At 39.9% G+C, this 16,469-nt stretch overlaps 1 protein-coding gene across 11 annotated transcripts in view; it reads left to right on the top strand.

The window, feature by feature from the left end:
- Positions 1-16,469, top strand: part of lrp1bb (low density lipoprotein receptor-related protein 1Bb) — a 258,634-nt gene that overhangs the window by 189,962 nt on the left and 52,203 nt on the right. For all 11 annotated transcript variants that reach the window (XM_077579279.1, XM_077579277.1, XM_077579282.1 and 8 more), the window contains 13 exons: positions 476-604; positions 711-830; positions 2,640-2,753; positions 2,975-3,124; positions 3,999-4,121; positions 7,732-7,851; positions 8,844-8,972; positions 10,052-10,174; positions 11,336-11,476; positions 11,707-11,894; positions 13,980-14,163; positions 14,254-14,339; positions 15,885-16,007. In XM_077579279.1, the coding sequence (XP_077435405.1) occupies positions 476-604; positions 711-830; positions 2,640-2,753; positions 2,975-3,124; positions 3,999-4,121; positions 7,732-7,851; positions 8,844-8,972; positions 10,052-10,174; positions 11,336-11,476; positions 11,707-11,894; positions 13,980-14,163; positions 14,254-14,339; positions 15,885-16,007 (1,730 nt within the window). The remainder of the gene's footprint in view (positions 1-475; positions 605-710; positions 831-2,639; positions 2,754-2,974; positions 3,125-3,998; positions 4,122-7,731; positions 7,852-8,843; positions 8,973-10,051; positions 10,175-11,335; positions 11,477-11,706; positions 11,895-13,979; positions 14,164-14,253; positions 14,340-15,884; positions 16,008-16,469) is intronic.

Below are 16,469 nucleotides of genomic sequence, written 5' to 3'. Positions count from 1 at the left end.
AAACTGCATTTGTTGTGTATGTGTAGTGTAGTATGAAATAAGTATAACAAATTAAATTATATAGCACATAGTGTATCTCACAAAAGTGAGTACAACCCTCTCATTTCTGAATATATTTCATTATATCTTTTCATGGGGCACTTTGACAAAATAAAAAGTAGTCATTTTGCAGCTTATATAACTGTAAATGTATTGTTTTTCAAAATAACTCAAAATACAGCCATTAATAGCTTAACCCATGGCAACAAAAGTGAGTACACCCCTAAGTGAAAATGTCCAAATTTTGCACAGTTACAGTTACAATGTTTAAGGTGTGACTAGGAAGCAGATGGGTTACATTTGGTATTACAGCTCTTTCAGGAAGGGACCATTAAGTCATTTTCAATTCTCACTGTCAACTAAATAATGATAAACCAAAAACGTATCTACTGATGCATTGGTTTTAGCTTCCTGTCTTGTCTTTCTCCTACTGCAGCAAAAAAGTCATCTTGCAACATCCACAGCGAGTTTGAGTGTGGGAATGGAGAGTGCATTAGCTACGAGCTTACCTGTGACGGAATCGCACACTGCAAAGATAAATCCGATGAGAAGATGCAGTACTGCGGTAGGAAACACTCAAGTGACTTGAATGATGAATTTCACACTGTTTGCTGTGTTCACACCAATGAAATCAAAAAAAAAAAAAAAAAAAGTCCTTTAAATGTGTCCAGACAACAGGAACTGCCGCAAGGGCTTCAAGCACTGCTACAACCAACGCTGTGTGGCCAACAGTCACTTCTGTGACGGGATCGATGACTGCGGGGATAATTCTGATGAAGCTTTCTGTGCCAGTAAGTGAAGGCTGATTGATCTGCTGTTCAAACCGTCCCGAAACGCCTCCGAAGGGCAGGATCCCGCCACGTTTATGCTTATGTTATTACAAGCCACAAAACCTCACGCTGCGCTAAGCCTCTCAACTTCTAATGAGTCCTGAGATTACAGAGGATGCACAAAAGACGAGGCCCACCCTCGCCGGACACCCCAGAAAGCTGCTTTTCAATGTCTGCACAATCCTTTTTGGTTCTTCGCTCAGCAGGCTGCCAACAACGTTTTTTGTTTATTTTGAAGAGTCCCAACAAGCGGAGAGCGCTCTTCTCTCTGTAAACCGCGCTTGAATAAAAGGCTTCACTAGAGGAATAAAGGAGATTTAGTTACACACATTTTCAAGTAGAGGAAAATTAATTTCATCACTATTACAGAATTATTCACTTGATTTTAATATTAATATTAAATATTACAAGTTGGCCTATAAGTTGCACCAGCCAAAAAAAATGCATCATGAAGATTTTTGGGGGGTAAAATTACCACACAAAGAACAGTAGAGCCTGCACTCACAACACCCAGAATCCTCATTTCCTGATTGTGTTGGCAGCATTGAACAAGCTCTAGTTGGATTTGGGAACTTTTTGTGAAAAAAGAAAGAAAAAGTTTTTCTTTTAAAATGGCTTAGCTTAACTAGAATCCTGCATCACATTGTTGCCAAAGGTAGAATCCTAGTCAGTTATTGGCCATTTTGGTGCTGTAAATAGTAAATAATTCTTGTGGTGGAAGCCGCATGCTGTACTAGCAATATGTCACACATTAGCTGCCATGGCCACGACTTATTTGTCTTCTACTTCCTTTGGCCGTTGGCAAATATTTTAATGCAGTGGTTCTTGGAGAAGTGGGTATACTCCACTTTTTTTTTTTTTTTTTAAGTAGTCCAGAAAAACGTCCTGTTTAAGATACAATGACATGTAAGAAAAATCTGTCATTTTTACTTGCTCACAATATTAAAATTATCATGACTTGATTGACGTGAGCAGTTTGTAGTTATTACTGGTAGTACAAGCGGACTGAATTCATTATAAAATGAGTTTATGAGACAAATATACAGTATAAATAATGTTGTAAAACAATATTTAGTGAACAAAGAACAATTCTAATTATTTTAAGCTGAATCTTAAAGTATATGTCTCCATTCTTGTGTTTTAATTGACTGTAAAATCAACTACCAGCCTAGCGGCTAAAACGAAAGTAGATCATGTAGGTAAGTAAGTGTGTAACCGGCGGTGCCCACTCCAGGGATCGAAACCACACCGCAAGTAGCCTCTTGAATATGACCGCAAAGCCGTCCGGTTGAGCTCAAAGCTAAAAGTTTGAAGGTTCATTCACCGTGTTTGGGACCCGCCCGACTCTGCCTACGATTGGCTCATCAGTCCTGGTGTAGTTAGCCAATCGAATCAGTGAAGGCATCGCCTAACAGCCAACTAGAGGCAGAGGAGCTAAACGGTTCGAAGCTCATTCACTGCTGTCAACGCGATTAGGGAACCGGATTTTGGTTGCCGGTCCGAGCTGTAGTTTTATTATATACAAGTCATACTTGCCACAAGACCAGCCAAACGATGACAAAAGTGTGACTTAAAGTCCTAGAAAAATGGTATCGCCTATGAGTTTACTTTCACCACAATGTTAGCACAGACATCACATCCGACAGCAATTTGGAAGTAGCAGCTTGTGCCAAAGAGATTTTTATTTTTTTTTAAACCAAATATTGTTGTGTGCTGTGCTTGTAATGCCAACTGTGTTATCCTTGTGAAATGCTAATTCTCTCCTCCCAGATGTCACATGTGGCTCATCAGAATTACCCTGCAAGGATGGGAGCTGTGTAGCCGGCACCGCCTGGTGTAACCAGGTCATTGACTGCGCTGATGCCTCGGATGAAAAAAACTGCAGTGAGTCCTCAAGGCCGTGCTTTGCATGGCACTTAAAAAGGAAACATAAAGTCAAAGCGCCACCTCTAGCAATAGAGCTGTGCTCTCAGTTGGATCCAGCCTCCGGAATATGTGGCTGTCATCCGGATCACAGGGAATAATGCCCCCAACACCAAGTTTACCTCTACCTTTCACTGCCGTGCTGACTGACACTTCTTGTGCTCTTGTCGTTTTGTATTCAGACCACAGCGACTGCTCTCACTATTACAAGTTGGGGGTAAAAGAGAAAGATTTCATCAGGTGCAACTCAACTTCACTCTGCATCCACCCCTTGTGGATCTGCGACGGTGCCAACGATTGCGGAGATTATGCCGATGAGGCCAACTGCCAGGGTAAATCACTGGAAATAGACTTTGCATCGGACATCACTGGATTTTGACTAGGGATGTCAAAATGAGTGCGTTCATTTTGAGTTAAAGTTCCTTTAACGCCACTCTATTTTTATTTTTTACGCGCGATTAATGACTTCCCCTTACTTGGGAAGCCTTTACTGGGGGAATTCCAGTCGCAACGCAACAGACACGTCCACGTGAAAATTGAACAGTAATAAATGTAATAATAATGCATATATTTGCGGCGACTGTGGTCAAGTTGTATTTTACAATTTTAAAAATGGGCAGAATTTTACTTAAAGATTAGACAGCCGTTAATATGAAAAGAAAAATGCACTGAGCTGTCACCAATGTCTTACAAATGCAATTATGCCATCTAGGGGCAGAAAAATGACCTCAACACAAATCAATATCACACTAGTTTTTTTTTACCGTGCAGTACATCTTTTTAACTTTAGCTCAGTTTGATTAATTATTATGAAATAATTGTATCAATGACTCAAAGATGCAGCCATATTTGTATTAGTTTAAAAAAAATCCACTTTTATGTTATAAAGAGTGTGAACCTTAGGAAAAATATTTCATTGTACATTTTATTGTACATTTACAACAGATATAAAATGTGTGATTAATCGTGAGATAACTATTGGAGTCATGCGATTACTGCATTTGAGACTGAAATGTCGCTAAATGTTTGCCATTTTGGCTCATTATGATGACGTGATCACAAGAGCTGCCGTAATAACTGACTTTAGTTGCGTACACAGACAGTGGCAGTGTGAAAGAAATGGTAGAATGACAACGTACATACTTTTTTATTAGGTGAGCCGTTAAATAAACACCAGCTTTTTTTTTCTTCTTCTTGTTCATCAAGTTTCCCACGATCAGAAGTGCGAGGAAGGCCACTTTTCATGTCCCAGTGGGAACTGCATCTCCAGCGTTTGGCTTTGTGACGGCCAGAAAGACTGCGAAGATGGCGCAGACGAATTCCAGTGCGGTAAACTAACAAATGTCAACTCACTGACCTGAATAATCTTGTTTGTGTGCTGTACCGGACGGACACTGTTGGAAGACGGGATGTTTAGCTTGTTCCCAAAAAGAAGCCTTTTGTTTTTGTGTGTTGTTAATTTTGCCGGATCCAGCCTTGTAAACAAGCATTACTTACAACATGCACTTTAATGAGGAGACAGAGAGAGACACAGTGATTATTTATATTGCCGTGAAGCTGTTTCACGTCACTTTGTTTTGCGCTCTCGTATCAGGGCTTGATCTCGTGGCTCCTTTTTTTGAAAGTCAAATTCACATCCTAAAATCTTCGTACGCTATCTTGCCATGTCTCATCTTCAATCTACACAGTATGTAAGAAGCAGAGTCACAATTGACTTGATGTCGATTGTGATCATTTTTCCCCCATAATTGCTCAAATGTATTTATTTATTTATTATTTTATTTTTTGCAATGTTCTTGACTGGTTTCATCAAAGTAACCATTGCACATCCTAAAAGTCCCAAAGGTTTAGCTTAGCTCAGCACCATATAGCAACACTCAGGAAGTCAGGTACGTAAAACGTTGACCTGCTTTTTTCTTAAAAAAAAATAATATATATATATATATATATATATATAAGATAATAACTACTAACGATATTAATAATATTTACATTAATGGTCAAAGAAAGAAGACTAATGTGTGTACTTGCGGCTTATTTGCCGAAGATTCTACAAACCTTGCCTGGTTCACTTTCCTTTTATAAGCAACACCTTTGTTCACACTTCCGTGACTAGGCAGCGGAAGGCAGTTCCGAGTTAGCATTTAATTGTCTTGGAGTTATCTGATTTATTGTGTAAATTATTGTTGGAGGGGTGCATTACACATGAGCATTTCCATTTCCTCATTTTGTGCCAGTGTGAAACAATGACAGCTCATGCTTCATATTCACCTTTATCAGAATAGATATGAATTATTCCACAGCTCGTTCCGAATAGCATTTCAGGATAAGTAGACAATCCTCCCATTCAGCTGCGTTAATTATCATATAAAAAGCTGCAGACACTGATAATCTGACTGCAAAGGCAAAAAGGGTTTCAGGAAAATGTCATCGCTATTTCAAATCATTTCTAATTCCACACCCTCTTTCATGAAATCATCATTTGTCACTTGGCTGTGCATATTATTCTTTCCCGCTCTATGCAGGCGCTGTTCCACGTGAGAAAGAAAAGAATAGCTTTGATATATTTAACATGTGGCAGACCTGCGATTTTGTAATGCACTTGAAGAGTCTGAAGTGCAAATTCCGTTTCACGTACAGCAAGTCCGCATAATCATGGTTTCCACATTGAGCCGTTTAACATTCATCTAAGCGTTATCTTACATCTTTACAGCCAAAATCTGACAAGGTTAAACGCACAAGAAACACACACACGCGCATCCCGGATCCCCTTCACTAGCACGATCCATAGCCATCATTTCTCGTCCCGTCGTCTGACCTGCAACGCGCATCCTTCCTTCTCCTCTCTCATCAAACCTCTGGCAAACCTGGCACCCGAGAGAAAGCCGCCATTGAATGACTCCCCGGGGGAACGCGGAGTGACTTAGCGACGCACGCTCAGCACAGATAATGACTATATGTGCATTTCCACACAATGATCACCACGATGCCTTTCCATTAACCTCTAACGGTTTCCCATCAGCGTCGGGTGCTTCTTACAAAATTGAAGAAAGGAAATTACCCTCAATAATCAATTCTTTAGGGCTTTGATATTAAAAAGTGTTGCCATCATCATTAGGTTAGTTGTATCAGCCAAGGTATGACAATATTTCACAATTCCTCTTTATTAGAATGCAACTCTGTGAAAAGAAAGCTAAAGTTGAGATGAATTAGAATGACCTACTATCCTACCTACTGTCACAGTATAAAATCAACCACATAGCTTTGCCTTAGGATAGGTTGAGCAGATTTTCCAAATTGAAAACCATTACACAACAATTTTGCTGAAAATCAACGATGCAAAAAATTCTCACCAGGAACTATTTATAACAAATTGAATCGCAACTCAAGCTGGTGACTGGTGGTTGTGTTATTGCTTTAGCTAACGCTAAATGCTATCTTTGTCCCGGCAGCTGTTGGAAGTTGGCTGTACCGTTGACCTCGTGCGCCTCATTGTAAAATTTTAAATTTGCCACCAGAAATACTCAGTTTACATTGGGTCTGACCGACGGCCGCAGCGTTAGGCTCGTAGGACTGCATTTCCCATAATTCTTAGACACGGAAGCAGGAAGTAGTTCCAGTTCTGGTAGAATGAAAACACGCTTGTTAGCGATTAGATCACATTAGTTGAATGACAGCTGTGTGGTGTGATTGTGACTGGACTGAAAAAATGTGACACCACGATCAGGACCTTTGCAAAATTTGGACAAAACAATGGGGTTGGCCGGGACTTGGGGCACGATTCTCAAAATCCGGAACTGTCTTGCTTAAAACGGGACGTCTGGTCCCTCTACCTTAGGAACATTGTCTTCGTTTAATGCTAACAAACAATGCAAAACGCCATACACAAGCTAACGAATTGCATCGCTGTCGCGGTGTTGTTACTCAATGGCTATTTGAACACAAACGGGTATATAAATGAAGACAGATCATCTATTCTTTTTGCTCCGCAAAGAACAAACAATATTGCTGCATCTTACTGAGGAGTGACCATCTCTGTCTGTCTGTATTATACTGCTCCTATTAGGCAACAGATTAAAACATTTCATGTCATTTCTAAATTTTGTAAAGGGAGTCTTCGATTAGAACGTTTTTTTTTATATATCAGGAAAATTTTGTAAAGGGAGTCTTCGATTAGAACATTTTTTTTTATATATCAGGAAAATTTTGTAAAGGGAGTCTTCGATTAGAATGTTTTTTTTTATATATCAGGAAAATTTTGTAAAGGGAGTCTTCGATTAGAACGTTTTTTTTATATATCAGGAAAATTTTGTAAAGGGAGTCTTCGATTAGAACGTTTTTTTTTATATATCAGGAAAATTTTGTAAAGGGAGTCTTCGATTAGAACGTTTTTTTTTATATATCAGGAAAATTTTGTAAAGGGAGTCTTCGATTAGAACGTTTTTTTTTATATATCAGGACACAATGTAGCCTATCACGAAGCAATGCGGACATTTGAAGGCCATAAATAACACTTGGTATTGAAAAACAGTAAGTACAGCATTAACCGAGCACGCTCTCTAGTTCTGTGTTAACAATGAATTCTTACGCCGTCATGTAGGTCGCTATTAGCAACTAGTCAACCGTTTTGTCAAAATGATAAAAACTGTGAAAACAGGTCGTCGAAACAAGAAAGCGAGTGCTGGCCTGTACAGCACAGCAAAGTGTTTGGATTTGGTTTTAACATAGGAGCAGATCAAAGAAAAGCTTATTAATTGATTTTTGTGTCTGCAGTGGTGCCTGTATGATGCTTCAGACAAGTCAAGGCAAATTCAAACCAGTCAAGCCATTTGTTATGTTTGATAAAAAAAAAAAAAACAACCTCTCAGCCCTTCAAGTATGTCTGCCAATGTGTCCCCAATGTGCCATTGATTTTTTTTCCCCTCTCCCGCCTCTGCAGACTCCTCATGCTTGTGGAATCAGTTTGCCTGCTCCAAGAATAAGTGCATTGCCAAACAATGGCTGTGCGACGGCGAGAATGACTGCGAGGACGGCCTTGACGAGAGCGTGCAGATTTGCGGTAAATGCCCGTCGTGAGGAAAGGTCACATCAGCTGCGGTACATGACGAGAGACGGCTCCTTTGTTCCTCGAGCAGAGTTTCTCCAAAAAAAAACAATCTGCCAAAATAAAGCAATCTTAATGAGACAAGCGTTATGAGACTGCAGGCGCCTCAGATGACTCAGGTGGACATAAATAGATCTTTAACGGAGGTCCAGGAGGCAGCGCTACTTTGGTGGATGAATAAAATGCCAGCGACTAATGAAAAGCAGATTTCTCCTTGCAATGTTTACATAATTGTTGTAATGGAAGGTCAGGAAGTCTTTTCATAATGGGCTTGAGGTGCGTGTGGGTACGTTTTAGTCAAACCAAACTTTGTGCTTCTTCCTTGACAATCGCACCATGTTTTTGTGGTTTGATATAAAATAATAATTAGAATAATAATACTACAGTATATTATACAACAGTCCAGTTGCGATAAATTCAGTGTCCTGAGAAAGAAATGGCCTTGATGAATCGGAATATGATTCAATGGCTTTGCCGTGGTCATTCGGGATTCAATTTCTTTTTTTTTTTTTTTTTTTTTTTCTCAGGAGAGCTCAGTATTGTTCATTCGATTTGACATCATCATTGCTCTCCTTTTTTTTTTTAATTCAACAAATCAATTAAAAAAAATTTAATAAATGTTTTTTTTTTTTTTTTTTTCAATTCAATTCAATTCAATTCAATTCAATTTCTTACCATGAAAATAATGTGGATTCTTGTTCTAATGTAGCTTATACTGCCTATTTGAAATATCTAATTTGTTGTAAGTAGAGGGAGGTGGTCCTCCGTTTACAACGATCTTGATAATGAAATATTTCAAACTGCCATACTTTGCTTTTTTTTTTTCAATGTGATTGTATAATATTCACTGTCTGGAATTGTTACTGGCACGTTCTGATTTGCATCCAAATTCTTACAGCTTTTCAAATCGTGTTTGTGCTGTTTTTTTTTCTTCTTGGTTTTCTCAGGCTCAGTGACCTGCGCTCCAGGGCTGTTCAGCTGCCCGGGATCGTATGCTTGTGTTCCGAAACGCTGGCTCTGTGATGGCGAAAGAGACTGCCCCGACGGGAGTGATGAACTTTCTGCGGCTGGCTGTGGTAAACTCAACTCAACTTGTCGTCCTATAAGTTGACCAGGTCACTGCAGCTGTTTATATAAACTAGCTGTTGATTGTCCATTCGGGTATTTGTATACACGACGACAACTTGAAAATCTGAACATTTGGTATTGTTTCCTTAAACACTATAACAGTGGTCAGAAAAGAAAAACTTAAGTCCGGTCAAAGGACATTTTCAAATAAAATCTATGGGCTCGCTTTTTGTGACCGGTGCGACGCATGGCTTAAATCTGCACAGAGGCAGGTTAGACTGAGTGTTGGTAAGATCCTTGCATCGTTTTAAGAATAGAGCCCCTTGTGTTTTTTGCAAATCACCATCGCTCAGTACTCACCTGCAATGCATTTGCTTGAAATGTCCATCCATTCATCCGTTTTCTTAACCGCTTAGTCCTCACAAGGGTCGCGGGGGGGCCGCTGGAGCCTATCCCAGCTGGCTTCGGGCAGTAGAGGGGGTACACCCTGAACTGGTTGGCAGCCAATCGCAGTGCTTGAAATGTCAACACACCAAATAATACTCCAATGCTAACTTAGCCATTCAGAGCTACTTTACCCTCATGACTGTCACACAATGATGACTTCTGATGGATCTAAATGGAGGCTTTGTGAGTATTCCAGCAAATCAATAAATGTCCGCCCATTATCTTTGATCTCTATGTAAAAAGCCCAACGTACTGGAAGCCACTATTGAGTGGAGAAAAATACTTGCTGATCCTCCTGAGGTGCACATTATGGTCTTTGAGATCCGGCAATAAAGATGCCACCCAGCAGCCTTTAAATATTCAGCAGTTAGCCGTTTTTCAGCTGATTTACATTGCTGTGAATCCTCACTCAGCATTCCCACAAAAGTCCCAAATGGAAGGTGTCTATAGACCATCTGCATGTTGGTCATGTAGCTCAATAGGACAGTACATAAACGGAGCATTCAGTGATGAAACGCCACCATAAAATAATTATGACGACAAAGACAGCAGTAGATTATTATTCAGTTTAAGACACCAACTCTTTTATATACCGCATTTCAAAATGGCACCCGGGCCTTCTTGTTCTTGTGCATTTTAGCACCCAACAACACGTGCGATGACAGCTCCTTTCACTGCCGCAACAAAGCTTGCATCCCCCAGCGATTTGTCTGCGACCACGACGACGACTGCGGCGATGGATCCGACGAGTCTGTGGAATGCGGCAAGTGGATGCGTTTTGTGCCCTTTTGCTCTTAATATTCATCTGCCGTTTATGATTATGACCTCATTTGCATGCACTCTACTTGTTCTCTTTCATTACAATTTTTAATAGGATAGCCTAATGACAGCTTGAGGCTGAGAATGACAGTAGAAAAATGATGAGCAAAATTAAGCCCTTATGAGTCACCGTGCGCTCGGTGCAAGTAACAAACGCTGAAACACCTGCTTGGAACAATCTTTATAAATCATTACATTTACATTGAGAATTAACGCTGATTAAATGAAATGCACAGTCGCTAATGAGATTTTTTCACAGTGTCATTTTGCTCAACATTCAGCGTTTCTTTAATGTGTAGATTTATTGCCCAAAGAAAATGGACTTCAAAATACTGTAATTTGTTTATGGATATAGACATACACTGCATATCGTCTAATGGGAATTGTCTGCCGCAGCTTTTTTATTACTGATGAAAAATGTTGTTTGTTGTTTGAAATATGTTGACGTAAAATTCACTCTGGAGACAGACTGCAATGATTTGGTGTTAAATGAACAGTAGTGGTCACAAAAGTACTCACATACTAAAGTAAAAGTACAGATATTTTTTGTAAAAAAAAAATTAAAAAAATTCTGATACCTTTGAACAACTATAACTAAAATAAAATAAAAATAAATAAAACATTTCTGTCAAGTTAAAATAAAAATGAAAATGCTTTTTAAAAAAATGACCTGTATTTGATTTGTGTGATTTAAAAAAAAATAATGTTTTCAAAATAAAACAGAGTTTTTGCTAACTAAATATTTACTGTAAAGTTTTCAATCATGCACACAAGAAATACAAAAAAAAAAATAAACTTAAAAAAAAAACAAAAGTAAACTAAAATGAAGCTTTAAAAAAAAAAATAATGAACAGAACTAATACAAACTAACAAACCTGTCTGGAAACGAATTAAAACTAACTAAAATTAACAAACAAACTCAAAAAGGGGAAAAAAAAACTTCCAAAACAATTTAGAACCCTGGTACAGAAAACCTTCCCACCACTGTTGAACAATTATTAGCCTACTGCCTCGCGCAGCTTTACCTAGCCCTATTGAGTTGCCTGTTAAACGGACTTGTCAGCGATGCAGCTTGCAGAAAATGTGTCCGTCCGTCTTTCTCCAGTCTACCGCTCATGCGGATCGGGAGAGTTCCGCTGTGGGGACGGCCGCTGTCTTCTCAGTGCGCAGTGGGAGTGTGACGGCTACGCAGACTGTCCCGACCACTCGGATGAATTGCCTCTGAACCTCAAATGTCTGGCCGCAGGTAAGACTGCTGTTTGACTCTCCGCTGGAACCTTTTTAACAGAGTTGCCGGCAGCACAGTGCGCACCCGGAAAAAGTGATGAGGCCACGCGATAGGAACAAAAGCCGCTCGAACCGACAGGGCGTCCGTGACCGGAATTAAATGGTCAAGGTCCTATGTCAGGACAAAAATACCCCGCTGACTTTTCTGAGGAATTTATTGCAGATGCAACCATGTGTCACTCTTTTCAGGAAGTTTGTGCAATGGCTCCTTTTTCATGTGCTCCAATGGACGCTGCATTTCCGAGGGCAATCTCTGTGACAGGAGAGATGACTGCGGCGACCAGTCGGATGAGAGAAACTGCAACGTGAACGAGTGCTTGAATCGACGTGTGAGCCGGTGCACGCAGGACTGTCAGGATCTTCCTGTTGGGTACAAGGTGAGAGTCCAGCCCAGTGGACTGTAGTTGTTTCTCCAGGAAGCTCATCCTGTCCAAGGTGGGCACACGAGACTGACAGTCCTTCAAAATCTCTTCATCTCTCTTGCGTCTGCCAATTGAAACCAAACATTCCTAGTCCTTTGTGTTAGCTATTAGGGATGAACTATTCTGGAAAAAAATCAACATTATTTAGAGTTATATTGAAATTATGATTAGTAAAAATAATTATTTATTCATTTATAAACTTGGGTGTTCATTAATTATGACATAAAGTCAACTTTAAATATGCATCCCCCCCAAACTAGCTTGATATGCGTCGGTGGCAGTAAACGGTTGATTACCAGTTGACGAATATTATGTGTATCAATGCCTTAAATTTGTTGTTACTTTGGGTTTTACTGCTAGTTAGCTACTATGACAGAACACAGATGGATTTAAAATGTGGCCAAATGTGAAAAAACACCCTGGCCGGTGGTATGACAAAGGATTCTTGAGGTTAAAGTAAGTTATTTTGAATGAAAAAAGGAATATTTCTGTTTGTTGACACGGCTGTCATATACAGTCTTGGTACACGCTGATGTGTTTTCAAAAGAGAAAATATGAGGCTGGTAAAGTGCTTTATACAACGTATGGTATAAATACAACGCTATATAAGTGCGCTCTATTTACCATTGTGTTCAAATTGTGTTTTTCATTATATGGAATGATGTTTTGGCAAAAGTAATTAGTAGTTGATTCCAACAAAGGTTCTTTTATAATCCAAAGAGACAAAATTAAAATCACGTAATTCCCCAATTTCTCAATGAAGTGTTTTCTAGAAATGAATTTAGAATGATTGGGTTTGTCTACCCATGATAGCAATCTCCTGAGATCACGAAATACGTATGACCCCCGGGGGGGGGGGGGGGGGGGGGGGGCGGGGTTCTAATCCGAATACGGATGACTCAGCGCTATCTGACTGGACGCTTAGCAAGTTCTTATATCTTCCAGCTGTGCTATGAAATCATTGCTCCATTGTTGCTTTTGTACACATTGTCTCGCTGTTTACGTTATTGTGGAAATTGTGTTTAGACCGGGAAAAATTATCCGGTTTTGTTCATTGACTCCAAAGATAAATGGCTCCAACGCCGCACACGGTATTGATGCGCTTAGCATTTCTTTTGTCGCAGAATAAAAGAGTTGAATGCTTCGTTGTCAGGATTCGCACAGTTCTACTTCTGTTCTAATATTTGTATCTGCTAAGCTGCGTTTACTGACCGACTTCAAGTTCAAAGATTCCAGTCGAACATCTGCTCAAGCGACTGGGGTGGATCGTATACATAATGCACATCGCGGACACGAATGTGTCACGGCTGATACTAAATCCGTCCTGAGCTGGCCCATCATTGAACAGATAAAACCGAAAGGGGCATGCATACATTGACTTTTTGAATAACCTTGAATCTTGCAAGGGCGCTTTAATGATATGCCAACAACTGTTTGCGCTCACTGCCTGTTCCTGGTGTGTGATGTCAGGGTGGAATCCGGGTCAAGGCCACATCCAGTGGAGCCTTGGCTATCCCTGCTGTCACACTGTGAATGTTTATGCCTTCATCCCTGGATTTGACGCCTCCTCGGCTCCTGGATGTCCAAGATGTTGCTCGCGGTGTCTGAAAAGAAGCTGAAAACGCAATAAACTTGCGCTGTCCTGCGGTGACAGGGTCAGAACTGGACAGGGAGCACATCAATGTAGACCTTTATCTGAAGCTTTTGTGGTCTCAGCAGTAGACCAGAGACTGGCCAAAAGAAAAGGCTTTCATGTGGATCCACAGTCGCTGATACGAGCACTTTTAAGTTATTCTTAGCTGTGTCCGTTGGCTGCAACATGTTCTATTCACAAGTATTGTGTCTGCGTGACCGTCTTCATCCCTTTTTTTTTTTTTCCTGGAGAGCTCAGTATTGTTCATCCGGTAATTTCACCGATTTGACATGTCATCATCATTGCTCTCTTTTTTTTTTTTTTTGACCGTCTTCATCCAATGTCATGCCTGTATCTTAGCGCTCTCAAATGGATCTCTTGTTCTCTAATTGTGCCTGCGCCATCAGTGTAAATGCTGGCCCGGTTTCCACTTGAAGGATGATGGGAGGACATGCGTTGATGTTGATGAATGCTCCAGCACCCTCCCCTGCAGCCAGCGCTGCATCAACACCTACGGCTCCTACAAATGTCTGTGCGTCGACGGCTACGAAGCCCTCCAGCGCAACCCGAATGTTTGCAAGGCCGCGTCAGGTTAGCATACTGTTGGGGTTTTCATTTTCTATCTATAATCAGAATTCAAGTGTCAACAGACCAGCAATTTGTATGTGTTCCTCATTTCAGCTGAAGAGCCTTTTCTTATCATGGCCGACCACCATGAGATTCGGAAGCTGAGTGTGGATGGCTCAAATTACACCATCTTAAAACAGGTAAAGGAAATAGAGTAATAGAGTAAATTTCACTCTATTTAGAGTGGGACCAAATAGACTCAGTTTTAGAGTAATATTACACATTATTAATATTACACTTGGAAGAAAGTAAAATAAAGAATTGGGGGGGGCGGGATAAAAGTGACTCAAGGGTTGAGGAACCAACCCACAACCTTTGTGAGACAGCCGATCTAATCATTAGTATTCACACTGTGCATTGTTAGCCACTGCTAATTGTTTACTTAGTTTTGAGTTAATTTTACACTGAAAAAACACTGTGAAAATAGTTATTTAACACCAATTCTCCTACGGACCAATATTTTCAAATTCAACATGTATATGGAGATGTCCAAATACAGGATTATTGAAGACTATAAGCAAACATTATGTCTACTAGCATGTCTGCCTCGCGTCATTTGAAAAGATACCCATGTTAAATATGTAGAACGGGAAATCATTGGTGGCTTGTCTCTGCTATTTAGGAGCGTAAAAAAAAGGCAACGCTTTTTGGAAATCTAATTGATGACAAGTTTGTGATTATTTTGCAGCTGGAAGCTTTCTAAACTTTCCACAGGGACACTAAAAATGCAGATCTGAGCTTGCTGATAAAAGGCGTGTGCTGATTTCATCTCAACAGATGATATTTGGAGTAGTTCGACGCTCCCGAGGGGCACTTTGGCGCCTGTCTGAGAAGGTGTTGATGATCTGATGAACATGTCTCATTTCACCTGCCGGATTATCTGACACCTTTTCAAGGCAGCCTCGGAGTGAGAGCGGAGGGTGGGGGGCACGTGTTTTTCTCAGTGTCTGAGTGACAATGAGGTCCTGTGAGGAGGATGGAGGTGTCAGACTCACACTGCTGCATTGATTGGACTCAACATGCTATTTAAGAATTACATTATTAAATGTGACATTATAAAATGCTTAAATGAGAAAAAAAATTTGAAACAGTTCACAGATAGCGTAATTATTATCCGTGACATGCTTTTGTCAATATTCCCCAAGATTTAAAAAAATAAATAAAATAAAGTATATTATTTGATATTAGCCTGTTTTAAAGGGGCGGTCCTATCTCATGCAAATAAATGAGCCACTGTTTACCATGCCTCCTGTCTATTGGGCCAATGCTGGGTACAGCTTTTGTTACCATGACAACCAGCTAGAAGGCGAGTAGCTTCTTGTTCTCATAAAGCCCAGAGTCTGAAGAGGAAAACGAGCCCCCATTAATAAAGAATCAAAGTGTATTTTCACACGTGGATGCAGTACATCACCATCATCTGGTTTTGTGTACAGAATTTTTTTCTAAAAATGGTCATCCAGATTAAACTATATTTTTACCAATTCAAGTTTGTATGTTTATACAGTATGTCAATGATGTCTGTGTATATACACAGTGTAAATATAACTTTGAATGAATTCCTGTGACAACAACACAATGCGGAACGAGATGTTTACAAGAACGCTGGCCTTGTCCTATGACGTAAAAAACAACAAACAAAAAAAAAAGGACATGAGTAGATACTGGTCTTTTTGTGTTATTCTCAGGGTCTTAACAACATCATACACATCGACTTTGACTACAAGAAGGAATTCATCTACTGGGTGGACTCGTCCCGGCCCAGTGGGAGGAAAATCAACAGGATGCGACTCAATGGCAGCGATCTTAAGGTAGCATTGAATCTGGTTTCTATTGTGCTGTCTCATGTACATTACGGCCACATATAAAAAAAAAAAAAAATTTAATCAGAAGGGGGGTAGTATTCTGAGGAAAAAAACTCACAAATTTATGAAAAAAACCTTGAATATTTGCGACATTATTAAGTGGAAAATTTGTGAGAAAAAACTCAGAAACTCAGAAATACATGTAGCCTACTTGGATGTTTGTGCCAAGTTGCAATTTCCAAGAGTGTAAAATGCTTACGGTGGAAGGACTAGAGCTCGTTAAATTATGCTTTTCGGTCGGGTTAGCAAATAAAGAGAGTAATTGCTTTAGCAGAGATTTAACCGTATCATATCAACACGTGCTCCCTCCTCCATCCAATGGCACAAATATCCAAGTTTACTTCTTGCAAATTTGCGACTTCATAATGTCGCAAATATTTGAGTTTTGTATCGTAAATTTGTGAGTTT

This window comes from Vanacampus margaritifer, chromosome 11 (assembly GCF_051991255.1).
Source record: "Vanacampus margaritifer isolate UIUO_Vmar chromosome 11, RoL_Vmar_1.0, whole genome shotgun sequence".
Lineage (NCBI taxonomy): Eukaryota > Metazoa > Chordata > Actinopteri > Syngnathiformes > Syngnathidae > Vanacampus > Vanacampus margaritifer.
Note: the sequence above shows the minus strand (reverse complement) of the source record. Positions and strands in the feature narration are given on the sequence as shown.